General features: G+C 38.4%; 2 protein-coding genes across 10 annotated transcripts in view; one reads left to right on the top strand and one right to left on the bottom strand.

Moving 5' to 3' along the window:
- The window catches only part of FARP2 (FERM, ARH/RhoGEF and pleckstrin domain protein 2), a 66,676-nt gene extending 58,934 nt beyond the window's left edge, over positions 1 to 7,742 (top strand). For 6 of the 8 annotated variants that reach the window (XM_026694844.2, XM_087964949.1, XM_087964947.1 and 3 more), the window contains 3 exons: positions 2,355 to 2,462; positions 4,482 to 4,633; positions 5,997 to 7,742. In XM_026694844.2, coding sequence (XP_026550629.2) covers positions 2,355 to 2,462; positions 4,482 to 4,633; positions 5,997 to 6,087 — 351 coding nt within the window. In that variant the 3' untranslated portion in view covers positions 6,088 to 7,742. Of the gene's footprint in view, positions 1 to 830; positions 971 to 2,354; positions 2,463 to 4,481; positions 4,634 to 5,996 lie in introns of those variants that run through there. The other 2 variants (XM_087964948.1, XM_087964951.1) reach the window with 2 other exon arrangements.
- Positions 7,743 to 9,476: 1,734 nt separating this feature from the next.
- On the bottom strand, positions 9,477 to 26,069 carry STK25 (serine/threonine kinase 25). 2 transcript variants are annotated; one of them, XM_026694821.2, is made up of 12 exons: positions 25,859 to 26,069; positions 24,780 to 24,884; positions 19,942 to 20,172; positions 19,013 to 19,069; positions 18,033 to 18,141; positions 17,026 to 17,183; positions 16,492 to 16,677; positions 15,933 to 16,078; positions 15,382 to 15,496; positions 13,896 to 13,967; positions 11,743 to 11,879; positions 9,477 to 10,986 (listed from the first exon to the last, which is right to left on the bottom strand). In XM_026694821.2, the coding sequence occupies exons 1-12, from the start codon at positions 25,985 to 25,987 to the stop codon at positions 10,947 to 10,949; spliced, it is 1,485 nt and encodes a 494-aa protein (XP_026550606.1). In that variant the 5' UTR covers positions 25,988 to 26,069; the 3' UTR covers positions 9,477 to 10,946. The 2 variants fall into 2 exon arrangements, with proteins under 2 accessions (XP_026550606.1, XP_087821064.1); XM_087964938.1 differs by lacking the exon at positions 25,859 to 26,069 and having other exon boundaries at positions 10,093 to 10,986.
- Between the last annotated feature and the right edge of the window lie 1,875 nt (positions 26,070 to 27,944).

Below are 27,944 nucleotides of genomic sequence, written 5' to 3'. Positions count from 1 at the left end.
CCACTTAATTGAAAATAATATTTTAAAAAATCCATTATTTATAGTCCCAGAAGTATCTTGCTTGTGCTTGGACTATGGACAAACCTAGATTTTCAGGATGTCCTATTCTCATAAAATGTCCCCCAGCAAGTGATATTTGGAAAGAATAATCTGTGCTTCAAGGTAACCTATGCGTACAGCATTTTAAGAGTTATAAAACTATAATCTGTCACTACTTCTTTTTTAGACATAGTAAATATATTCAACTCTTCTGACAGAGACCCTGCTCTCTCTATATATGGTAGTACCTTCTTTTTGGTACTTTTCCATAGAATGGTGCTTTTTCATAGAATGACTGTTGTCTTTGTAATTTTAATGGAACAGCTACAGTGGATTTGATAATTGATTGACAGCATTCATTCAAGAAGGATAGGAATATAAATAGCAATAAATGTATACCTGTGTTTTCAACCATGGAAACTTTAAGATGTGTGGACTTCAACTCCCAGAATTCCCCAGCTAGCATGAATAAGTAGTCATTTAGCCTTCACTGTCCACTGTGAAGGAAATCAGCTTTCTGACTGTGGTACCATAAATGTATGATCATGTTCACTCACTAACTAACGTTTTGCTTTGGTAAATACATTAATCTTCTTTTCTCATTAAAGCCTTGTGATCTCTTTGCACTGCTGATTTTAAGACTCATCATCCACGAGCCTCACACATCTTCAAATCATTTATTTTCACTTTTTACCTTTCATGCTATTTTAATGATCTTTTCAGATACCACCCTTATTTATTCTATTTTTTTTTCTTCCCTTTTCTGCCTTGCACCTCCTTCCTCTGCTCAGTTTGCTGCTCTGTTGCTGTTTCTCCAGAGCTTCCTCTTCGCTATTTACTGGGCCAGACTCATCGGCCTAACACAATCACCCATGTTTGCTGGTATCGGAACCAGAGCCTATCCCTGTCTGATTATCTATGCATGATTCAGGTAAACTGCTTCTTTCAGTCTTAACAGGCAGATATATTTTTACACCACTATTCTCTCACTCTCTGAAACACTCTTCTAGTATGAAGATCTAGCATATTGAGCCAATGGTAAGAAATCACTTGTTTTTCAAAAACCAGAGCAATTAATCTGTTTTATTGATTATATGCACATTTGCACACTTGCTCACATGCCTTGCCATTTTTTTATTCTTTCCCTGCAGCCCTCCAGATGTTAAATTACATCTGTCACCAGTATAGTACATTGGGTACTGGCAATTCTAATTCAGCAATGCCAGATTCCAGAAAACTGCTTTAGATGTATTTAATTTATACTGTAATTTTGTTCCTAACAAACTAGACTTCTTTTCCAATGGTGCTTTGGGGAGTGGTGCAAATTACTGTGCATGGCTTTGTCTTCTACTTCTTTTACTCTGTGTTTTCCCAGTCTATTTACCATATTGTCTCGTTACCCACATTCTCTTTAGTTCTTTGCATGATGTGAGAACTAAGCGACTGGGGAAGGGGGAAATTTAACTGGAGAACCTAGGGTTGGAGATGGCTTGAATACCTTTAGCAGTGATTATTTTGTTGGGATTGTCACTGGTTAGTATTCTATCTTGGTTAAGGAGGAAATTCAGAATACATCCCGATATTGGGAAGATATTAATATTTACACTTTTTAATATTCATATTAAAACTAATATTAATAGTAATATACTTTGGAGCAATCTTTCCCAACGTGACACCTTCCAGTAATACTTGAGATGTTGAACTACAATGAGATGCCTGGGAATTCTGAGATTTCTAGTTCAGTACATCCATAGTAATGAAGTTGGGAAAGGCAGACTTAGTCTGTTTTGTCATTTTTCAAAGTTAGACTCAATCCTGAGCGGTGTGGTGGTCTTGTAGTGAAGACACTCTTCCCACTCAGAAGATTGAGAGTTGAAGGTAGTGGCAGATGTTCCTCTGTCTCGGCACAAAGAAAAAGTATCTGCTGGAAACTCCACATAGGTGTCAGGAAGGGCACCTGACCAGTAAATGCTCAGTTCCATACAGTCGCCCCAACTCTATCCCAAATTAAGGGATTACAGAGTTGTAAAAAGATGAAAAAGTTAGAATCAACCCACATTTTATCCTTCATGCATTTCTCCCTACAAATATCTCACTTTCAATATTGGAAACGAATAGATGTAAGCAGGAAAGAAGCAGCCTTGAGAATGAAGAAATTAGTGATACAAAAATCAACTGTTCACAATGAATGTTATGTAATTGGCCTAGGAGAATCAGACTTCAAGAATAGCAATTTGTTTTTAAACTACTACAAGCAACACCAATAGACTTTTGCTGTGGTATTTTATAATATTATTTCTCCTTCTCCTTTATAGAACCAGCTATCAGGGTATCTGTTGAGGAAGTTCAAAAATAGTAATGGTTGGCAGAAGCTGTGGGTTGTTTTTACAAATTTCTGTCTGTTCTTTTACAAAACACATCAGGTAAGATAAAAGTTGCATATTTTCAAGATGAAAGTATACTAGAATGCTAGAGGGAGGACTTGGTTACTCATATAACATAATGGTCATCCCTGAATGCATATAGTTCTGTGTCTTCATGGTGATCATTATAGATCTGTAAACAATTTTGCAGTTTTCACAAGCAATTCTGATCCATGTGCCATTTAAGAGTACTCATTCCACCACTAATTCAATTTGCTAGCCATCTGAAGTGTTTTTATGGCCAACCACCTCCAGAGTAAATGTTATTTAGGTTCTTGGATAGAGGATTTTCATGTGTATGAAGGCCAACATCAGCTAAAGAACTGGCATCTGTGATTTAACATTTTTGTGTTTATAATAATGCTGCCACATACTGGTAACTCCCTAGACTTAACAATTGTTGGTAAGAAAGACGAAAAAGTCTGAATGCTGCATATCGTAATACCTGGAAACAGCTGAATACAAGAGAAAGACTGATAACCACATCAAAAAATCTTGGACATTGACAAAATTTCCATCTGTCTGTTGCAAAAGACAAACACTGTTTGGATCTGTGCATGTACTACGGCTATCTGTTAAAACCTCGTAGACTCTTGGGAAGATCATGATGGGTCTGAAGGCCAATAGCAGCTAAAAACCTGGAAGTATGATTTCACATTGTCATGAACAGAGAATAATAACATCAAACAACATGTGCTTATCCTGGATCCTCAGGGTTGATTTGATAGGGGGATAAAAATATGAAATCCTGTCTAAACATCTGGATGACTATGCAACCAACCATAATAATTGATGGTATCTAAAAACATTCCAAATTTAATCCATATAAACCAGGGGTGTCAAACTGGATTTCTTCGAGCACCGCATCAGCGTTGTAGTTCTCTGCAGGCCAGCAGCGGGGTGCTGGTGGCAGCAGGGTGGCGGCAGGGGGGTGGAACAGATGCCACTTGCAGCACCCTGCCAGCCAAAATGGTATGCAGGAAGTTCATGCGCGGACCCCTATGCCTTGTTTTTACCCCCCATGACCTCCTGCAGCACTGCTGGCCAAAAATAGGCCATATGGCCTGTTTTTGGCTTGTTTTTCAGAGTGCTGCAGGCCATGGAGGGTGAAAATGAGGTGCGGGGGACCTGCATGCAGCCCATTTTAGCCACCAGAGGGACCTGCATGCAGCCCGTTTTAGCCACCAGAGGGACCTGCATGCAGCCAGTTTTAGCCACTAGAGGTACTGCAGGCCGGTCCCTTGATATTTCCAGACCAGCCCCATGGGCCAGATTTAAGCACCCCATGGACTGAACCCAACTCATGGCCTTGAGTTTGACCCCCTGATATAAACCAAGAGCACAGCAGAGCAGTTGATTTTATTTCATTCAGTTCAATTTCTATGCTACCCGCAATGATTCTGCAGGGAATGGCAAATATTTGCACAAAATGTTGCATTTGTAGTTTTGATCCTTTTCTGGAGTTGTGAAAGTTGTGTAGTTTTATTATATGAAACATCCAGCAATATATAGTGGTGTAAAAGTTTCCATCACTATGGCTATCTGACTATAGCCCCAGGAATAATGAAGTATTTTTATATATGATATACAACTGGTGTTCATTAATTTTATTGCCTCAAAATTTTATATATAGCTATTTTGGTCATGAGTTATGAGATTTGGTCATGAGTTATGAGTTTATGTATGTATATATAATATGTTAGGCCTATTCAAAGAACTGGATATATGTTGGCTTAGCCAATGGTGAGGTATGATGGCAGTTGTCATTGTGGAATCACACATTATCTCATGATTTAGAATTATGGAAATCTGTTGGCTAATGTTATATTCTGTGGATTTTTTTTCCTCATGAACCAATTTGGTTTTCTGTATTTATCTGTAATTAAGAGATTGAGATATACCTTTTTTATGCATTCTTTAAAAGATGTGGCATTATTTTATTTATAACTTTATAAATTATTCTGTGTTAAAGAGTAGCATAGAATCACCAAAATAAGTAAATAAATAAATAATTTCCAGGACGATTATCCACTGGCGAGTTTACCACTTATTGGTTACATAATCAACTTGCCCACAGAGGAAGATGGCATTCAGAAAGATTATGTCTTCAAGCTGCAATTTAAATCTCATGTCTACTTCTTCAGGGCTGAGAGCAAGTATACTTTCGAAAGGTAAGTATGTACATTAATCAAAATCTATTCAAGAAACTGATTATCCCAAATCAGGAGTAGCTGGTAGCCCAATAAGAAATCCACTTGTTTTTAAGAAATGGAGTCCTGCTTTATACAGCCATTTTGATAATCACTGAAGAGAAATATATAAAAGATGCTAGATTCCGCTGGTGCAAATTTGGTCTGAATCCAATAAATGCAGAAATTTTCTATGCAGAGGTAGAAATTGAACAAATGCACATTGTCAAAACACACAGGAGCATTTTAATATGTAATTCAAATCAAATTCATCCCAGATTGTATAGCTAAAAGTCTGTAGAGATTCTCAGTCATCCAGGTCATGGTTGTTGCAAAGGTGCTTTTTCAGGCGGCAACTGGACTTTGTTTTTTCTTTTGAAGACATTTCGCTTCTCATCCAAGAAGCTTCTTCAATTCTGACTGGATAGTGGAGAATGGAAGGATTTATATTCCTTGCAGACAGCTGGTCATTTACATCCTTTTAGAGCAGGGGTGTCAAATTCACAGCCTGCAGGCCGGATGCATCATGCACTGGCCACGCCCACACCGTTTAGCAAAGGGGGGAAAGTCGCAATATGTCACGTGATGATGCCATGATGTCGTGAGTTTGACAGCCCTGTTTAGAGGGTTGTTGAAGCAGTTGGAGGATTATCTGTGTCCTCGGGGTACCTGAGTAGTGCTCCTGGTTCCTGTAGTCTGCAATTTTTCTCTGAAAATTCATTCCTACTCCCATACCATTCAAAAGGTGTTCATCCCAAATTGTATAGCTAAAGTTCTGTAGAGATTCTCAGTCATCCAGGTCATGATTGTCCCAAAGGCGCTTTTTCAGGAGGCACCTGGACTTTGTTTTTTCTTTTGAAGACGTTTCGCTTCTTCAGCTCTGACAGGATAGTGAGGAATGGAAGGATTTATATTCCTCACAGACAGCTGGTCATTTGCATCCTTTTAGAGCAGGGGTATTAAACTTGTGTTGTCATGGCGGCGTCATGTGATGTATCGCAACTGTTTTCCCCTTCACTAAACAGGGCTTGGGCGTGGTCAGTGTGTGATGCATCCAGCCTACAGGCTGTGAGTTTGACAGCTTGAGGGTACCGCCATTAATAATAGAGGTACTGTCTGCGTACTTTTATAGATACTGCCATTAATATTCATCCTTATATTTTCTATATTATGCTCTACCCCTAGAAGTGAGCAGCTGTAGCTGTTCTTTTCAATAAGGCAGTAAAAAGGGAATCTATTATCTAACACAATAATAGCTCTATGAAAAGCTACTACATAGTACAAGAGTCAAAATCCTATGGCCTTCAAATCCTAATTAAACTTTGGATGTTGCTTTTCTCATCAGGTGGGTGGAAGTAATAAAGAGAGCCACAAGTTCTCCTGGAAGATCCAGCCTTTTGACCACAAAGGATGAAAAGGAAAGTAACATAAACTGAAAAAGATAGAGCTGGCTCTCTGTTGTAAATTATGTGCAGCAATCTGGTGGAAGATAGGAGTCTGACTGGCAACAATCAAAGGAGACTTCTGTTACTTGCTGTAAACGGTGGTCAATTTTACTGTAGTATGAAACACGGACTAAACTCCCACTAAACTCAAATCCAAAGAGAAAATATGGGTACTGGATTTATATATGGCTCAACGTTGTTGTTTCTATTTATGTAAATAGAATAATTGGAAGTGTTTGGATGGTCTGAAATCCTGTGATTTTGAGTTTATTTCCTAGGACCCTTGAATGTTTAGTTTGTATTTAGTAACAATCCTTGTGCAACTTGCACACCAGATAGGTAAAAAAAAACCAACCCCATATTTTGCAAACTATCTTTACATTGTTTATATGGTATTTCAACCTGCAGTTCTAAAAATTGCCAGCAACATCAATTTTAATTTTCCAAAATTGACTGGAAATTTTGCTCAGAGCATGCAGTTAATTCTGATACAAAGGAAATCATGTCTGTATCACGGCAGTTAATATTTTGAGTTCCCTGTGTCCTGATATAGTTCCCACTGATTTCCTATATCTATGTGCTTCTCATGGCTTTTAAATAATGTTCTTCTATTTTCTTTCTCTGAGTTATAAATAATGGACACAACCTGGTGGAATAGGAAAGTCAGTTTAAAAAATAGCCTGTTCCCTTTGCAGCAGAAATAAATGCCTGCCACTGCATGTCTGAACAGAATCAATATTAATTAAAAATAAATAAAAATAAGCAGCAGTAGAAGGCTGGCTGTTTATGACCATTAATTATGGATAAATAATGAGGTATTAATGAATTTTTATTCAAACGAATAAATAAATGCGAATGATTTATAATGTAAAACTGGAACAGGCATAAATGCATACGTTCTGTTATTATGATGGTTCATTTAATTTAGATATCACACAGCTACGTCAGAAACAACAGATATTCCATTCACAGTTATCTCCTGTACTTTAGTGCCATTGTCCTATGCCATGAAATCAAAGTTGATGTGTCTGTCTATATCAGGGGTGTCAAACTCACGTCATCACGGCAGCGTCATGTGACGTGTCAGGACTTTTCTCCCCTTCCCTAAACCAGGTGTGAGCATGGCCAGCATATGACACATCCAGCCCATGGGCTGGGAGTTGGACAGCCCTGGTGTATATGGTATGTTTCAGTGAAGGTGAAAAAAACCTACCTTAGCAAGAAGGCTCCATGTTTCTTACATGGCACAGAGCCATATATTGTCTTTGGGTAGCAGTGTAAAGTAGCTACAGAGGTGTTAATACAGCTCTATTTCTGTTAGATTGAGCAACAATGTGGTGATGGGTGATGTACTGTAGGAGAAGCAGTGTGGGGTGAAATATTATCTTAAACTTTATATTTTGAAATGTGGGAGGCTGAAAATAGGACTTTACAAAAATTTTGATTCAGTTCATTACTCATGGAATTGATTCAAAAACTATATAAAATTAGGGTTTCTTTCCCATGGAGGGAAAAGGGAAAATTCTGACATCTTTCTTGATGAGGAGCAAATTCCTAGATTTATTTAACATAATGGCCATTCATTATATCTTCTGTTTTTATTTATTAGTCTGTTTTTGGAAATAAACTATTATAGATCTCTTAAATATGTTTCACTCGTAATCATTCATGTGTAATCTGGGCTTTCTAATAATTGATAGGATTTCATGAATAATACATGACAATTTCAACCCCTATGGGGGCAGGGATTGTTGGATTTTTGTTTATTTATTAAGGAAACTCATCCAAGTATATAAGCTACTTTTACATTCACCATATTCTAGTAAACTTTAGCAAGGATTTAGTCACCTTCTCTCCCTGCGCTTTCTCCTAATCATTCAATAGATTCAAGTTAGACATTGTAAGTTTTTTTCCTGTTTGTGAACATCTGATCCTAAGGTTTTTCTAAGTGTATATATGCTTGCGAGCTATGAAACTACTCTAGCATGCACATGCACCTCAGTGTTTGAAATTATGCTACTCTATCCTTCTTTAAAGAGAGCTGCGATGGCGCAGTGGTTAGAATACAGTGCTACAAGTTACTTCTGCCTGCCTGCTGGCTGCCTGCAATTTGGCAGTTCGAATTTCACTGGCTCCATGTTGACTCAGCCTTCCATCCTTCCTAGGTCAGTAAAATGAGGACCCAGATTGTTGGGGGCAATATGCTGACTCTGTAAACTGCTTAGAGAGGGCTATAAAGCACTGAGAAGCAGTATATAAGTCTAAGTGTATTGCTATTAAACATAAGGCTAAAAATATATTGCCCCAATATATTGCCCTCTGCCCCAATTGACACCTGAGATATATCGGCATTAAATAGAAAAACACTATGGCACATCCTTCTTGACTTTGGCGGAATCAGGTACCTGAGTTCCCCATGTCAGATGCTCCACCCCACCAACCATCCAAGAAAAAAACAAACTTCAGCCATGTAATAATATCCAACCCTTTTTAAGTTTGCCAGTCACCATTACTCTTTATTATAACCATTAACAAACCTTTGGCACAGTTAAGACTGTCTAGCTTCATCTTAATCTCTGAACCCATTATATCTGTTACTGTTCTTTGTAAGCATTTAGAACAGGGCTCTCCAACTTTGGCAACTTTTAAAATTTGTGGAGTTCAACTCCCATAATTCCTCAGCCAGCATGTCTGGCTGAGGTATTCTGGCAGTTGGTCTACAAATCTTCAAGTTGCCAAGATTGGAGAGCCCCGATTTAGGACACTGTCTGATACCAATAGACCTTCCTCCTCTTAGGGAATTTTTTTTTATGAGAAACTAATATTTTCAGCTTCTTTTAACTGACTAGCACAAAGGATTATTTGATGTGTATTTGGATATATAAATAGCCAGCGTAAGCTATCACCAAAATAAGATTATAGCAAATACATTATCTGACAGGAATATTCAGTATTTGTAAAAGCTCTGGCAATTTGAGTCCCTTTAAATATCCTTTGCTTTATGTAGCTGATAGGGTTACAACTTATAGTTGCCTATAAAATCAGTTGACTAATTCATATAGCTTACCTAAGATCAAGCTTTATCCTCAGTTTAAAAAAATAACCTAAAGAAAGTGCATGTGTAAACTCTGGCCCTTAATTAGCATCAACTTGAAACTTTGCATTCATCCCATCAAACAATAATACCAGTTATGTTTGACTGGGGAGGCTTAGGTTCAACTCTACACCCAGGCATAGAAGTCCTGTTGATAGATAACTAACATTCAGCCCAAACCACCATATTGGATTGTTTGTGCAAAAATTAGAAGAGCAGGTACTTATCTTGAGCTCCTGGGAAAAAGGCAAAACATAAAACTAATGAATAAAGAAGCAAAGTCACATTGTTTTACAAGTTAATTTTATTGGAAGTGGCAGATCCCTCTTGCTGCTTATTTGAATAGCAATAATTGTTACTTTGAGTATTGGAGTCACTTTGGGGAGCATTCTGGCAATACTGTGTGGACTAGCATAAAGTACCTTTTATGAACAGCACAAAATAGCAGCTTCCTGTTCTCCATTGGTATATTTTTTATATTTTGTGTAAATAATTTGGAGAAATAATGGTAAAGAAATTGGACTCAAATTCATGAGTGTGGCTGAAATACAACTTTCCCAGATATTTTTAAAAGCATTATGTCCCAGCATAATATCTGAATACTATCAACAGAGCATTTTTCAGGGAGGATAAAACAGAACTGGAAGATCCACCTCCACCCACAAATGTAATTATTAGGCAGTAATGTCTTTCTCAAGTCATCTATGGCACTATCAGATATTACATAATTAGAAAATGATACTCCCATTTTCATTTTTAATACTGCTATAGATCTGCTAACTTCCTACTTAAGAGTTTCAGATTGCTTAGAAAATGATAGGATACCTTCTAAAACTATTCAGGTCCAACATAGAGTAAACAGTTAAAGAGACAGAACAAAGAACACGTTTCAGGAACGTCACTTAGAATATTCTTCACTGGTTGGCACCACACTTTATTTCAATTTAACAGAAAATTTTAGCCACATTTCACAAACAAAGCTCTAAACGTGTAGAAACTTTGAAAGGACTCTGTTGTTTCTCTAACTTGTAGGAGTAGTTAATGTCTCTCCTCTTTAGTAAGTCCATAATACTTTGCTTGCCAAAAGTACTAAATCAGATATGAGTTGACAGTAATGAATACTGTATAGCAGCAAAAGGCCTTGCCACACTACAAGCATTTCTGCTTTGAGCTATTGTCACTGAAACGTGGCCAAGGGCAGATTACAGCAGCAGACAAGCCTGCCTCGCAAAAGGGGCAAGCAGACTGAGGAGGAAAATATCACCTGTATAATTAAACTGAGAAAGTCTAAAGAAGACTCTCTTGAGGAACAGCCATCTATTGCTATCTAGCTGACTGGCAAGAGATCATCTATGTGCTTAAGTAAACTTTGCCTCTGGCCAGAGGAGAAACCCACCAGCGTCTCCTTCCTTCTTGGAATGTGTTTGTCTAAGAGTTTTGATTTTCCAGCAGTCAGGATTTTGCTTTGAAACAAGGTCTGACCTGAGCAAAATTGGTTATTGTTTAAAAACCTTCATGAAATGCATTGTAGAAATTACCCTCCCAGTACTGCAAAGTAGTCCATGATCATTTGCTTTACAAATCCCATCATGGGAGCATGACACATACACACATAAAGGCTCTGAAATGACTGGGAATTCATAGCACAATGTTAACATCCAATAGCAGGTAACAATTCAAGATGCAGTTCTTGTGGAGTTGGTGGGGTGGGGTGGGAGGAAAGTCACCCTTTTCATAAGCAATAAAGAGCAACTCATCAGCATGCTGAAGACAGATGGTTCCTACTGTGTGAGAACCTGAGGATGAACAAGAGAAATCTATCAGGCTTCTCCACCATATGTTATTAAACCAAAAGTGGATAATATCATAGGCATGTAAATTGCACACTGGGGATTCCTTATTTAGGTGGTAGAGTCTCTGTATGTTGTACTTTTTCCATATGTGCTGTGCCTCAAAATAGTGGCAAGCTGAAATTCAACAGTGAAGATGGCAGAGCTTTGCATGTCACCCGTGGCCTGAAGTCTCAGGTGGCTCATCTTCACTTTACAGATATTATATGCAGAAGTCATGTATACCAGCAGTCCCCAATCTTTCTGGCTACATGGACTGGAGGTGGGAGCAGGGGGAAGGGGATGGTTTCGCACGTGCAACCTAATACCACACATGCATAAATGAAGCTTCATGCATTCGCCCGCTGCTTGCTCAATTCCCATCAGGCTGCAGACCAAGGGTTGGGGACCCCTGATGTATACCATAATCTTCCTTCAAATTCAATAATGAACAGGTAGAGCATTGCTTTGGGCTAAATATTCAAAGTCATGCTTAGGCAAAATTGTTGTGGATTACAATTAGAATGGATGTTCAGTATCCTGTCCAGAGACCATTCAAAGGACTAAGTTGTAGAAGCTTATAAGTATACAGGAAGGAATCCACAATCTATAGCACTTACCTAAATATTGTGGGCCCAAACAAAAGGCAGCATAAATTAGGAATAGGGAGCTCTTCTGACACTTATTAAGTTTGATCAGGCTAACGGCTCTTGCTGATTTTACCTTTGCACTCGTTCCATCATATATGCAATGAGCTTATCTGAGATTCCAGGGCAGGACTCTTCAGCTAAGCTAAAAGCATTTTCAAGTTCTTCCATGGCGCCTACATTCCCTCCAGTCTGCTTGTGCTTGTCTTTGAGCTGCCAATAAAACAAAATTACACACTTTGGTTGGAATAGTCACAATATTTGTTTGACAGTTTCATTTTATATCAGAGATGACAGAACATACTCCATCATTAGAGTCACAATTTTAATATGTAAGTGTATTACTCTCCACCCAGATGTAAAAAGATGTCATATACAGGCAGCCCTCAACTCACACCCCTTTGCTTAGTGTTAGGGACTGAAAAATTCATATTTAGGATCATACTTTGGGCCCCTGGTCACATGATCCAAATTCAGATTCTTGGCAACTGGCATGTATGCCGACTGCAGGGTCCCAAGGGCCTTTGATCGCCTTTTGAGGCCTTCTGACATGCAAAGTCAATGGGGAAGCCATTCATTTAACAACTGCGATACTAATTTGCCTGCAGTGATTCCTCTAGCAATTGTGGCAAGAAATGTCATAAAATGGGGCAAAACTCACTTAACTGTCTTGCTTAGCAAAAAAAATTGGGGCTCAATTGTGGCTGTATTTGAGGACTACCTGTACAGGTAGTTCTCAACTTACAACCGTTCACTTAGTAACCATTCAAAGTTACAACACTGGAAAAAGTGACTGATGACCATTTTCACTCTTATGACCATTGCGATATCCCCATAGTCACATGATTTACATTCGGATGCTTGACAACTGACTCACATTTATGACAGTTGCCGTGTCTTGGAATCATGTGATCATCTTTTGCAACCTTCTGACAAGCAAAGTCAATGGGGAACCCAGATTCACTTAACAACTGTGTTACTAATTTAACAACTGCAGTGGTTCACTTAAGAACTATGGTGAGAAAACTCATAAAATGGGACAAAACTCACTTAACAAATTTTTCACTTAGCAACATAAATTTGGGGCTCAATTGTGGTGATAAGTTGAGGATTACCTGTAGTATATTTACTAATTTTTGTCAGGTATGTTTCATCCAAATCAAAATGTATAGACAACTCTTGATTTCAGCATGAGTAAATCATAGGTGAGAGCTTAAGACCAGCTCATATATGAAACTGTGAACACCATACATGTTAGGCAAAATAATATGGAACATTATTGTTCCATTGAAAATAACCCGTGCATCCACCACCCAGTAAAAAGTTTTTTAGTGTGGCTTTTCATTTCTCCACAATTTCTGGAATCTCCTATTTAAGTTTCAGCACACTTGGCATTTATATTTCAGAAAAATGTTTGTTCTGGACAGACTGCAGTATAAGAATTTTTCGTTAAGAAATTTCCTCACAAGAAATTGAATAGCTAACTGTGAATCAAAACCAAAAGCAAAAAAGATCAGTACAAGAGCAACTGGTCTGTAATCGAAAGCTTTGTTTGGCTTTGCTTTTCGATTATCAGTATGGCTTATATACCTGTCCTGAAGAGATCCTGACCTAAACCAGTTACCCATGGCTTTGTGCTTCCCACATAATCAGGATGCACAAGGCAAAGCTGAGCACTGATTGTGGAAGAGCAACAGTGTGTATTACCCCCTCTGGTGGAAGAAAATGCCTTTTGTTAGAAACACATCGAAAAGATGCCAGACTGGCACTAAAGAAGCAGTGAACTGATCTCAAACAGATACTGTGGTACTAGTGCATTGTTACCAACTGCTTATTTTGGTTTTGAGTTCTTTTGGCTTTCAAGAAGTGCATCATAATTAGAAGGGGCCTGCGGTTCATCTGCATGCTATACCTGACATCTATTAACTTTTTGGCATTGTGAATCACCATGAAGACTTGCTATTTAAATATAAAAATGACACACACACCCCCAAAAAAACTGTGCATGACCCAATAGTACTGGTAAAAACTACTTAGAAGCCTTTGTGAATATTGGATTTAGACACCTGTGTAGAACCTGTACCTGGTTTTCCTTTCAAAAGTTATCACTTGCTGTGCACTTGCTTTTCAGATTCCTATCCATTTCAGAGATCCTCGTCTAGTTATCCAAGCCCTTTACATGTTACAAAGAAGTTTACAAAAACTGCTCAGAATGTGCCAGTAACTCACTTCTCTAAAGACAGGACGGACGAGAGTAGAGAGACATTGGGACCGGGGTTGCCTCTTGATGGGTTCACAAGCCTGGAAAGAAAAAAACCAAGGTTGCCAGCCAATGTTTCCCTAAGCGAGACCTCCAGTTATTAGAACAAGAATATTCAAGGACTGGTTCATACATTTTGCTAAGACATGGTTTGCTTTAATTGAGATTTTACTGAAAAGGCCATAGGGCCTGATTCATAATGCGTAAGTGTACATGAGGATCTGCAAATGAAAATGTTGTGACTACATCATGCTACATCAAAATCAACATCTTTATGGCTAATGTAATATACAAATCTAGTCTGAATGTTTTTGAATTACATGTTCCATAATCCCTGGCCACTTGGACTGATGGGGGTTGAAATCTGGAATGCACTAGATCAGGAGTCGCCAACCTTTTGGACCTTAGGGACCACCAAACTCATAATTTTGAATCCCGCGGACCACTAATATGAATTTTGACTGACGGTGGCTTGCTGACGTTTTCCCAGGGTCTTTGCAGAAAGCAGCAGACACCCTGGGAAAATCCCCAAAAAAGTCTGCAGGAAAATTCCCCACCCCGTTTTCCTACCGATTGATATATCCTTTATTTGGGATTGCAGGATACTGTCTCCAGCTCCATTCTCAGGGGGAAAGAGAGAGAGACTTTTGGCTTGATGCAAGGAAAGCAGCAAAAGTCTTTCTTTCTCTCACTCAAACTCCGCCAGAATGGCGCAGCCTCTTGGAGCAGGACGCCTTGCAGGGTGCCAAAGACTCATTTCTGGCAGAGTTTGGGGGAGAGAAAGAAAGACTTTTGCTGCTTTCCTTGCATGCAGCCAAAAGCAAAAGATGAAAGAAGTGGAAAGCAGCAGCCTGGTGGCCAGGCGAGTGGGGCAAGTCCCCCCCTCCGCCCTTTCCCCCCTCCCCTCACTACCTTGTGCTGTTTGCAATGCAAGTGACGCAAGCCTTGCGTTCCCGCAGGCCATGTGGGTGGTACAGCCTTGTGTTCCCGCGCAGCCTGGATTGATTGCTTTGGGGGGTGCTTTGGGGGTGACATTTCTTTGCAGACCACCAACATTTTCTCGCAGACCATCAGTGGTCCCCGGCCCACTGGTTGGCGACCACTGCACTAGATTGCCTACCACTATCTATATTTGCTCTTTGTCCACAAAAATGCACTGTATTGCCAAGCATCACGAACCTATATTGTTTTGAAAGAAACAAGTAAACAAATATCATTAACTGCTTTCTATTTTTTCTACAGACACTCAGCAGTCCCACTCTGATTCCAGAAAAAGCCTAAGGCTGAAATGACATCCTATTTGCCACTTGTATCTGGTACTAATGCTAAAAATAAAAAAGCAGCCAAAGAAAATGTTCTAATACTTTTGTCTCAGTATAGAAAAAACATTAAAGTTCCCCCAGATCTACTATCAAAGGTTTGGTTCTTCTTAGCTGCAATAAATACCACACTGACCTTTTGAGATCCATGATGAGACAACCCTTTATGCAATTTGTTGAGGGAACTGGGCCGGATAGTTGGAGGGAAAGTCCAAATGGGCCCTTGGTCCCTCTCATCTGCGTCTCCATCACTAGGAAATAAAATAAAACCACTTTTATTCAAAAAATGCATTGAAACGAATTATATTACAGATCAAAAATGATAAAAGAGTTTCCCCAACTGCTCCTATGCCCTCACAAACGGTGTGGTATATCATGGGGCTAACATTTGATGTGATACCACATTCACTAATCTTTCTAGTAGATTCCTGGCATGGAACCAAAGTTGGATATTCATGTATTCCATTTGTCTTCATTTTTTTAATGGAAGCATCTAGCAGTAAAATAATATATGTTGTTCCTTTCTCATCCATACCCAAAAAGCCACATCAATTATATCCCTGTTAAGATCTACAAAATATTATTTTCCATGAAACAAAATGTGTAGTGTTCAGATTTCTCTCACTAACATCTGACTCTGAGTTATTCTTATCTGGGAATGGAGCAGGAGACAGGGAGGATACATACATGTCAGAGTCATCTGAGCTGGAGTCCTCACCGTGCCCCTCTGATTTCCACCGTTTGTACCGGTCAATGAGTTCCATGAGAAATGATGTTTTTTTGGTGTAACGTGTAATAAATTTGTGCTTTAGCAATTCCTTTGCAGTGGGCCTCTGTGCCAAAAAAAAAGAGATAAAACAAGGAGTTTCAGTTAGCTGAAGCCCAAATAAGAAGGTGGACATCACTTTTGGCTTTCTGAAGAGCATTTTGGTTTAGAAAATGACTCAGGCAGACTTAATTTTTAATTAAACTTACATCCACACTTCCTCCAGAAGGTCAGAGCAGTGTACAAAACATTTTCCATCAACAATGTTGTAAAATAGATCGGGCTGGAAAGCTGATAGCATGATTGGCTCAAAGTTACCACAATCTTCTGTGTTTGATAAACCAGAGATGAGTCTCCCCTAGTTCCTTAGCTCCAAAGGTCAAGTATCGTATTCTTTTAATAGCTTTTGCCAGATATTCTGATGCAGTACTCTGTAGGCTCTGCTTACGAAGACAAGCAAGACAAAAAAAAGCCACTTACAAATCTGGGGTCCTTGTTAAGGCAGGCTTCCACAAATTCCTTAAAGGGCTTACTGTGGTGCCCTTCTAATGTTGGAGGGTTGTTCTTGGGAATCAGAAAGAGAACCCTCATTGGATGCAGGTCAGAATTTGGAGGCTCTCCTTTTGCCAGTTCAATAGCAGTAATGCCAAGGGACCAAATATCTGCCTGGAAGAAAAACAAAAGGGTACAAACTCAGAATATCCCACCTTAATTTGCCCATGGAAGCCAACATTGTGTGGTCATAGACTTTGATTCCCATTTCCAGAATACAATAGTTCAATTCACCTTCCATAATGATCCTCTGTGTGTGTGTGTGTGTGTGTGTGTGTGTGTGTGTGTGTTTGTATATGTGGGTAGGAGCAAAGCTCTGTTACTATGCTCAAATATTATTGTGGGCTAAGGATGTGGACATAACATACTGTAAACATTTTATTTTTTTTCTACATAGGGCAGTTCCCTGATGAGATAATACACTGACCGTCTTTTTACTTCCAGTTGCTCTTCTTGGCTCACCTTGAAGTCATAGGCTGATTGCTTGATGACTTCGGGTGCCATCCAAAAAGGAGTCCCAACAAAGGTGTTTCTCTTGATTTGAGTGTCTGTTAGTTGGCCAGCCACACCGAAGTCCGCTAGTTTCACATCCCCTTGCTCCGAAAGTAACACATTGGCAGCTGTTTATACAAAAAGTTATACAAGTAACTTAATCAAAGGGGGGTTATCTTTCTTGTGGAAAGATAGTAACTTTTGAAGGTTTGGTATACAGTTTTCAGTTGATTTTCAAGATAGAGAAGACGACAAATAATTATTTAAAGAACTGTAGCAGGAAAACAGAAAACAGCCAGAAATTTGGTTCAGTCCTTAAGTCCTTAATCCACTTCCTTATATGTTCAGAAGTTAGACAATTATAATTGTCCTATCTGAAATGTTTAATTCTGTTTTTCATTCACTGTTCTTTGCATATTTTATATTTTTCTTGTCTGTATTCTATTGGGAAAGCCATTGTAATTATCCTAAATGTACCCTGTATTTTGGTTTTAAAAAATCACTATCCAGAAGTACTATGCTGAATGCAATTTGAAAGTAACTGCACAGTTTATACACACACAGCATAAATTTCATCAAAAACCATCCTTTTATGAAAGGGAGTCAATTGTTTCTTAAGTATAGCAAATGGAATAACTTTTATGCTGATTTTAAATTTCCATTTATTTATTATTCATTATAAACATAGTGGTTTGGCAGAGTAAAATATACTTTTTGTTTCACAACCTCCTTTTCCCATTCATCCCCTGTTCTCATTGTCAAAATCATGAAAAATTTCCCTCTTAAAAAAAGAAATAATCTTCATTAATCTTTTCATTGATTTATGTGGCCTTCCAGACAATGCATGATCACAGAAAGATATACACTTAGCTAGATTTTTCTTCCTACGATATTAGTGAAAACAAGCAATAATGATTCATTGATCTCAGTAAAGAACTGCCATGAATGAACACAAATGTGTACTCTATGTGCCTTACCTTTGATGTCTCTGTGGATTTTCCTCTCAGAATGAAGGTAGTCCAGACCTTTCAGAATTTCTCGCAGAATTGTGGCAATGTAGGTCTCTTCCAAGGGACCAGGCTTGAGCTGAAACACAAGGGCAGAAATATGTCCACGAAATATATAAAATGACTTTGGCTATGAATATTTTTCAAAACATATGAATCTGTGCAATACCCCTCTAGCCACCAGCTCATGAGAAGAAGCCCCAAATTGCACACTAACTTTGTCAAGGAAAATGTATCCCCATCAAGTATCAAAGATGAATATCACCAGATCTTAGGTAGCCAAAAACCCAAACCCATCCCTTGCTATGATTGAGTTGGAGCTTCTTACCCATCCAGGCCATCAGAACCTCCAGGCACTGGGTCAGCATCTCGACAGCATCACCTGACCAGCTTTACCAGATTGGAGATGTATAAGTATTATCAGCATACTGATGATCCCACACTCTCTGAGCACAAATGATCTTGGGCATTTGATATTAAAGAGGAGGGGCAAAAAACCTGAGATATCACATATTGTAGGAATCTAGGTTGAAACCCCCCCCCCCCAAAAAAAAAAATGGAAATGGCTATGAGAGGAAGAAGAGAACCACTACAAAAACCCCATTCCCAATCTTTGAAACCAGTACAGAAGGATACCATGGCTGATATTGAAAGCTGCCAGGTGATCCAGAAAGGTCAAGACAGTTGCACCATCTCCATCCCAAACCCTCCAGAGGTCACTCATAAGTGGGATCAATGCCGTCTCAATGCTACCTTGACCTAAACCAACACTGAAAAGGATCCAGATAACCCACTTCATCCAAGGCCACAATATCAAAACTGTTGACTGCGTGGAGCCAAACACCAGTTGGGTTAGGTAGATGGTCATAAATGATTATATGAAATCTTGAGCTGCTGCTGGGGTGGCTAATTCTGGTAAGGTAATAAACAAAAACAACAAAGATACTTACTAGATCCAGAGCTGAGCCACCTCCCAAATACTCCATGATTATCCACAGTTTGGTGCCCTGTAGATTAAGCCAAGCAGATGTGACAATAGTATTATCACAAAGTTCAGTTAAATCCATCTACTTTCTCATTAGAAATACTAGACAAAACAAACTGTCCTTCATCTCTTACATAGTTCCTTAATACCAGAATAAGACCTAGCTGTCTCACTGATCTTTGTAACACATTCATGGTGATAATATTATTTTACAGTTTAAGAAATTATATAAACAGTACCATGATAACCAATTTCATGCAAGAATGTTAACATAAGGAAATACAAGGGCACCTTTATCTTTGCTACACAAAAATTGAAATTATCATAGCAGTCCTTCACAGGCAAAAGATTAGCATTTCAGAGGCAAAGTTCATCCACTATAATTAAGCACCTTCAATTAACAAATGATAACATTTTTACAAACTCAGTAAAATTATTAAGAAAGTCTAATTTAGAATCAGTAAATTTAGGGAGGGACCACTGCATGTATTACTCATTCACTCAATTGATTGCTTAGACTGATTTTCATTCAAATTATTAGCTCTCTGGGAGATTAAATATTGATCATGAGTATTTTTATTTCAATAACAGAGAAAGGACTTTGAAAGAAAACCTTCCTCTGCTCACTGACATTTATCCACTCGTACCAGTGTCTTTACCACAAGATTTTGTGCTGCAAAATACATAATATAAAACAATTGAAATATAAACAATTCTTGGAAAAAACAGGGGGCTTGTCTAAAAAAAGAAGCCATTTTACTGTGCTTGGAGACAGAAAGTTTTGTACAGTATTTGATTTTTGTTTCCCTTTCCTTCAGTTTTATAGTAAGTTGCAAAATTACCAGCTTGCAACAAAAGCATTGCAATCCAGGCTACTTTTCCAGTTTCAGTTACCTTCAAGTAGGAGCCATAGTATCGGGTGATATACGGACTGTCACACTGACTAAGAACTGTTATCTCCTGCTGGATGTCTTCAATTTCATCCTCTGCCTCTTCCAAGTCAATTATTTTGATAGCTACTACCTCCTTGGTACGGTTGTCAATTCCTTTGTACACTTCGCCAAATGATCCTTTACCAATCCTCTCCAGCTTAGTGAACAGTTCCTCTGGATCAACCCGAGAATGCTAAGTTGGATAAAAAAACATTGGGGAAATGAAGAAGATAAGAGGTGAGAGGGAAAGACAACGCATTAAGACAAACTATTCAGAACTCGAAAATGCAGAAATACCACGGGTGATTATTATTAGTATAACAATTCTAAGCAGACCATCCATAGGGGAGCTCACTATAGTACGGTGACAATAGTGGCTCCCTATTAGAACAAATACATATATATGTGAAGACCTATGAATACCAAAAATTATATTTTAACTTAACATTTATATTTTCTACAGGTGCAGCCATGACAGTAAATTTCACCAAAAATAAAATGTCACTTTGACTATCATCAGATGTAAAAAAAAGAAATGTCAGATCAAGAAAGTTACATCATAATAAATTGAAAGCCTTTTATGTGTTGCAAGAGTCTATATTTGATTTTATTATACACACATACACGTTAATAGTGTGCCAATGTAAAGTAGTCAATAAATGAATGATTACTATATTCATAAATGTGAAAAGAGAAACTGTATGGTCTCAATAGAATGAAACTTGAATTAAGTTCCCCTCTTTTGCATGTCATGAGTTCTGTGACTTAATATAGCATAGCCTTCCCCAACCTAGTGTCCTTCAGTTATGTTGAAAATACAAATCCTAAAAATTACTCCGAAACAAGCCTTGAATTTGCACAGTCCTCTTCCATGCTGGAGATTGCTAGCAGAATCTGTTTTACATTTCCTGAAACTTTGGCTTATTGCTGTCAATAGCCAAAAGCCCATACATGAAAACATCAAATTCAGGAGAATGTTTTACACAGCAAACTATACAATCATTATATATAATATTAAAATTAATAGAGGTAGGATGTATCTATTCTGCCTTTATTATTTTTATAAACAGCAAATATACCTAATACTCCTTCCTCTTCCTATTTTCTCAGTACAACAATTCTGTGAGGTTAAGTTAAACTGAGAGAGAGTGACTGGCCCAAAGTTATCCATTTTGCACGCCTAAAACAGGATTAGATCTTAGTTTTCTGGTTTGTATTCTGGTTCCTTAACCACTAGACCCAAGTGGCATTTGTTAATACATCAGTTTTTTGTGATGCAATCTTGAATAAATGTCTCTTCTATACTGGAGATTAATTACTCTTAATTAGTTGTAACATTTCATCAAAGTTTCTCCCACCTTGAAATTAATTATAAAGGCTTGAAGTACTGAAGAAAACTTGAAATTGTTCATTTCTATTCTCAGTTATTTTGAAATGAGATCAATTTTAGATGTTATCCAGAAAGAAAGTATGCAAGATTTACTATAAATGAATCTCAACTTAAAACAATCTTATGAGTTGAAATACTGTATTTATTGAAGTGAAGTAATTAATGGAGTTAAGTTTGTGAAATAATTTTAAATGCTGCAGAATTCAATTTTAACTTTCATACTTTAACAAGATTTCCAGAGCTATTTTCATCTATCTTCTGCACTTCCTGTAAGTATAACAGTAACAGTGGGAACATCATAAAAATGGGAAGATATATAACAGCCTGTGTACATCTCTTGCAGGCCGACTTACATCAACAGAATTCCGTATCTATTTTGTGAGAGAAGCTCAATCCAAAAATGGCTGTTCCATATAGGTAGTAGAAAGCACACTAATATGGAATATGGATGGATGAGTATCAATTATTTTCTGAAAATTGTGAATAGACTACATTATTAAAATAGTAATAATAATCCATAGCTATCCATAATTATTATGTATTAATGCATGGATTAAACCAGCAAAATTTCATATATACTGATGCTATAGTTATCCTTTCACAGTGCTTGGAGGCTGTGGGGGTTTGGATGGAGGACAACTGGCTTCAGTTGAACCCTGATAAGACCGAGTGGGGGGGGGGGGGGTGTGGGGGGGTTTTTTTTTTTTTTTTTTTTGGGTGTGGGTTTGGTTGGGGATTTTTTTTGTAGGATTTTTTTTTTTTTTTTTTTATTTTTTTTTTTTCTTAAAAGAAGGGGACGGCAGTGCTTGGGGGAGGGTGAGCTTAACTTCAAGTTGTGCACAAGTTGCACCTTTTCCTGGATTGTGAGGCCCTGCACACAGTTACTCATTTCTTGGTCATTTACTGTTGGTTTACTGCAATGCGCTCTGCATGGAGCAATCCTTGAAGATTATTCAGAAACTACAACTGGTACATATGTGACACTGACAGTTCTGGAGGGCCCCCAGCTGATACTTGTGACACCACCCCAAAATCAAGTTCACCATGGAAATGGAAACAAACAAACAACTACCATTCCTAGATGTATTAATCTACAAAACAACAGATGGCAGACTAGGACACACCATATACCAGAAGAAAACACACAGCAACTGCTACCTCAATGCCCAATCCCACCACCACTCAGCACAGATAAACTCCGTGGCCAAAACACTAATTGCCAGAACCAAACACCTGGCAGACAAGACACACATAAAGACTGAACTATGCACCCTGACTAAAGTACTGACAGCTAACGGCTTCCACAAAAGCAAAATCACCGGCTTGATCCATAAAAACACACTGAGATATAATGGAGACCTAGAAGATGAACAGACCTATGGAACAGCTGCCCTGCCCTACATAAGAGGTACTACAGACAAAATCAGTAAGATACTACACAGGCATCACATCAAGACTGCCTTCAAAACAGACAGAAAAATAGCAGCCATCCTAAGAAACCCCAAAGATAAAATTGACCTGGAAAACCAAGGCATATATGAAGTCCCCTGCACATCATGCCCTGCCACATACATTGGACAGACCAATAGAAGAATAAGTACCCGCCTGGATGAACACAAAAATGCAGTAAAAAAGCTGGAACACACTCCCTCACTAGTCCAACGCATGAAAGCCACAGGTCATAGCATCGACTTCAATGGCACCAAAACCCTAGCCACTATAGAAAACCCCAGCCACAGAGAAGCCATAGAGATTGAAAAAAGACCTGAAAGCATGAATAGAAGAGATGATTCCACCAGACTGTCAATTATTTGGAAGCCTGCACTCATGAACAAAAAAATCTCCACACCACAAGCCAGGCAAACACCTGGGCACAAACAGATCCCCCCTGATACCTCCAGCTGAAACACACCCCAACCAGGTACCCAGATGAAACCTAGCTTCCTAATTAATGATAGCCGTCCATTTACTCGGAGCCAAGCTGCACTAAAAGCCTCCAATACAGGAACATAATGTTGCCAGCTAATCAAGACAAAAAAAGCCACAAAACAGACAGAAGACATTAGAAACACCAATCAAGCAGAACACAGCAAACTCCAAGACCAATAAACACAGACCAAGACTCCCAACCAATCAGGATGAAGAAAAAAAACCATTCTGGCACAGCAGTAGGCTAGCCCCAAATTTAAAACTGAAACAGCTGTGAAAGTCTGACTCACAGACGAACACAATACAGAAGCCTGATGATGGCAGATGAGATTCTGCCAAACGTTGCTACAACTTTAAAAGCACAACTACAATGACGTGGGAAAATACCCAACAAAGCTGAATGCCATACATGAAGTACCGCAAACTAAGTTCGATTTTCCCCGTCATTGAGTTGTGCTTAAAGTAACAACGCTTCGCAGAATCTCATCTGCCATCATCAGGCTTCTGTATAGTGTTCATCTGTATAGTGTTCATCAGATGAGATTCTGCCGAAACATTGCTACAACTTTAAAAGCACAACTACAATGACGTGGGAAAATACCCGAACAAAGCTGAATGCCATACATACATACATACATACATACATACATACATATTCATTAATATTTTTCTTTTATGCAATTTGTATACTTAAGATGCAAGGATGAGATCAGTCAGCTCCTATAAACTAAAGCCACAGATGTTTTTCTAGAAGTAACCAAAATAATAGGATGTGTGCAAGCATTCAAGTACAGAACAACATGATTAGAAATGCTTTCCAACTCTTTGACAGTGGACAGCGGACAAGATTAGTTTAGTTTATTGTCATTGCACCTTGTACAACGAAATTAAATACCATCTTCAGTGTACATTATGACTATGAAAATAAACACAAACACACATCCTTCACATTCTATACATTGAATTGAATACCCCTGATATATTGCATTAATATTGCACTATACAGTAGACTTCAAGATGCAAGCAACTTTTCATACAATGACACAAAATCCATTCATACTCTCAAAAAGCAAGCCTCATGCTTGATTTCTGCATTCAACTGCTGTATCAACTATCACCAAATACATATTAGAAATATAAATAGAATATATAAAAAGAAATATTTTTAAAAAAATGCATGGGGGGCAGAGAACAAGGTAGAAAGTCAGTCAATCCCTCATAAAGTTAGGATAAATTATGAAAAACTTGATCATATAAAGATATACATAGCATAATGCCATCTAGCAAAATTATAGAAAAAAGTATCCAGGGAAATTGGCCTGGTTCATATAACATGGTAAACTGGATCTTGAAAACTGATGCCACCTCCGACTTTTGCAACAACTGTCAGAATGTAGTGTAAAGTGCCACATTCAGAAATTTGTTTAATTATTTCAATTTCATGTAAACTGATTGAGAAATAGCTTCAAGTTCTCACTCACCTGATTGGCAAATTCCCTCAGATGAGCCATGACTGAAGTCTGGCACCACACCCATATACCAATTCTTGCACAGCAATAAAAAATATGTAGAAATTGATCATTTAGCTACAAACAGAGAGAAAAATGCAGCCAATTAATGTGGTATGATACAAACATGCACATCACATTTTAACAGACTTGGGAACAACAGCAATTTCAACAAGGAATCTACCTCTAATATCTGAATCATCTCAGAATAATTGGCAACTCAGAATCCAATATTCTCTCTTAGTCTATCAATTCACAAATGTGCAAGTAGTTGGGGAAAGTTCAACTCTATCCAGATATACTATCCAGAATTCTTTGGAAAAGAATGGGGGTGAACACCTGCTTCTTTAATAAATAAGAAAGAAGCTCTCTTTCTTACTAACAGTATGACAAAGCAGAGATTTAACAGCGCGGCTTTGAAAACGGACAACTTTGTCATCAGGATTTCAGTTTAAAGCACAGTATGAAGTTGAACTTCACGATTAAGCCCAGCATGAAGTATTTTCGATTCCATCCGCTCTTATGATTATGGTTGAGATACCAATCACGTTGGATAATGGGAACGGTAATCCAAGAGATACAGAAGAAAGCAGATGCGGGGAAGGTTAATTACAGAAAAATCAAACCAAATCATACAGATACATAGTCGCTTTTCCAGCACGGGACAAAACGACCCCTCTTATTCCTCCCCCAGGTTTATTAAGCACGACGGGGCTGCACAAAGGGGAACCTTAGGCTGGACTGCAACGAGACTGCCAACAAAAAAAAAAAAATCTAAAAAGAAACGCCTTTCCTATCACCTGTGTATTGAAACAGAAAAGCCTAGCGGGGTGGAGATTAATTCGGAGAAGACGCCCGGTGGGTGATTCCCACCAGATGTGCAGCCAACCCGAGATGGATAAAGGCCAAAATCTTCCCTGCCCTACAGCTGCCCCCAGAGGGAAAAGCTTCTAGATACACTTTGCCATGGCAACAGCTGCCGCGGCCAGCCCTGCTCCCAAACCACTTGTCCCGCCTCTGTCACCGGGCGTGCCCGAAGCCCTTCGCCTCACCTGCCGCCCGAGGGTCTCTCCAGCCCAGCTGCCCCATTGTAGCTTAGCGCGCGCGCCAATCCAGCCCAGCGAACTCGGCGAGAGTAACTGCAGGGCAGGGAGGGAGGGAGCGCAACGAAAAACAAACATGCGCAGGAGTCCGACGGAGCCGCGGAGTCTACTGGGAAGAGTAGTTTTTAGGCCAAGCGACTTGCTAGAAAAAGGTCGGAACGGAGACTGCAACGACTATGATACATTTCAGGAGAGGCAGGGCAGGAAACTAGGAAAGCGAGGATTTCTGGGAAAGGTAGTTTATCAGGCTTCGTTTTCGGCCCTCGGGAAGAAATGAAGGCTGAGGTTGCTACTGTTTTGCGGCGCTTTGATTCCTTCTGGTGGTCGAAATGAGCAGTACAATGTTTGCATAAAGCAAAATGTCATTCGAAGTCCTCCGCTAAGCCGATGTTTAGCATCACTTTAAGAAGGAGCGGAATGTTCCCAAAGCAATTAAAATAACGTTTGTTTTTATTGCAAGGTTAAAATCCCAAATTATCTCTTTCAAAGCGAAGCAATCGTTTCAGTTTGATCATTTAAATTTTTATTGTATATTCATCCATTTTTAATATTTCATTGACTTATGCAGAAACACATTTCAAGCAAGTTGTAGAACTAGACAGATTATGAATAAGGTAATGTTAGCAAAACTACACAACATTGGAGCAAAGGGAGTGGGACTTAGCCCCAAATAACTCAGGAATTGCACAGTAATAGATGAAGATGATTGGTCAGTAGCAAATATAAATTATTATTAGAGGACTCAGATCAAGACAATCTGATAACTTGTTAAGTTATGCATTCTAAAATCACATGCAGAATATTTGTTGGAAAGATAACTTTATTTCATTGATGCCAATGCAATTTGATACAATGCAACATGCAAATATCAGTTACAAAATAAGAGCATTGACAGAAGAACCTTAAATGGCCATTATCTAAATAGCTTGCTCTCTGGAAGTCTGGAAATATTTGAAAAACAAATAGTTCAATTCAAATACATTTAAATATAAAGTTCCAACATATTTGCTTGGAAGTTGTATTCTTAATTAAATTTACAGGTTGCACTTTGAAAGATACTTGATAATCAGCTGTAACAGAATATAGCTGATTGTTGATACAGAGATTTCCATAATAAATAGAACTTAATATGTTGCATTTGCATGAATCAAACTGAATTGTCTAACCAGCAATTTAAGAGTGTATTACTAAGCAATTTAATTATACACGCTAAAGTCTAGCCTCAAAAAATAAAGCTCAGTTTGGGTTAAATAAATTTTAATGGGAGGTGTAACTGCTTTGGCCGGTCTTGCTAGTTCTCAATTCACAGCAGGTGAAAGGTGGTAACCGAATAAATATTCCAAGGCACTCCAAACATGTTAATCTATTTAGATAACAACATTATTCTATTTGTATTTAATCCCAGTTATTTCCTGTCAATTCATAGTTTTTACCACTGCTTTAGAAGTTAACAACCTTATATTTGAATCTGAAATTAAAGTATAAACTAGGTTTAGCATAACATGACTGTTAGCTGTATTGAGTAGGAACTGCAAATAAGTCGTTTCTTAGATATAGATACCCCACTTCAGTATAGAGTTTATTCCTGGAATAATCATTGGATTTCTCATCTTTATTTGATCCCACCCATTTCTTCTAGCAATCCACTCCAGGTTTACACCAGGCTATGTACGATATGATGTCTTTCTACCAGATAAAATTGATCGTGCAGAGGTGTGAATTAGAGGAAAAAGTGACCTGCCGAAAAGGAATCCTTTTGGTAGACAATTATAAATTTGCTTGTGATCCTTGATAGAAACTTTAATTTATATTACTATTAGAACCTACCAAATGGGTTTACAAGAGCTACATTCAAAGCACAAGGAAGACAGCATTTTTCTTTCCACTCATCTGGAAAGTGCTGAACATTCAGTAAGTATTGATCAGTAACTTGAGTTGCCCTTTCTATACTGTGTTTACCAGCCAATATTTTATATTACAGTTTCACTTAAGCATTGTTAATATAAACATCTACTACTTGCTACTATTTTTCAAT

This window comes from Notechis scutatus, chromosome 4 (genome assembly GCF_049901735.1).
Source record: "Notechis scutatus isolate UNSWTSFEM ecotype Mainland chromosome 4, rNotScu1.2, whole genome shotgun sequence".
NCBI classification, from domain to species: Eukaryota; Metazoa; Chordata; class Lepidosauria; order Squamata; family Elapidae; genus Notechis; species Notechis scutatus.
This window is presented reverse-complemented; position numbering and strand designations above follow the sequence as displayed.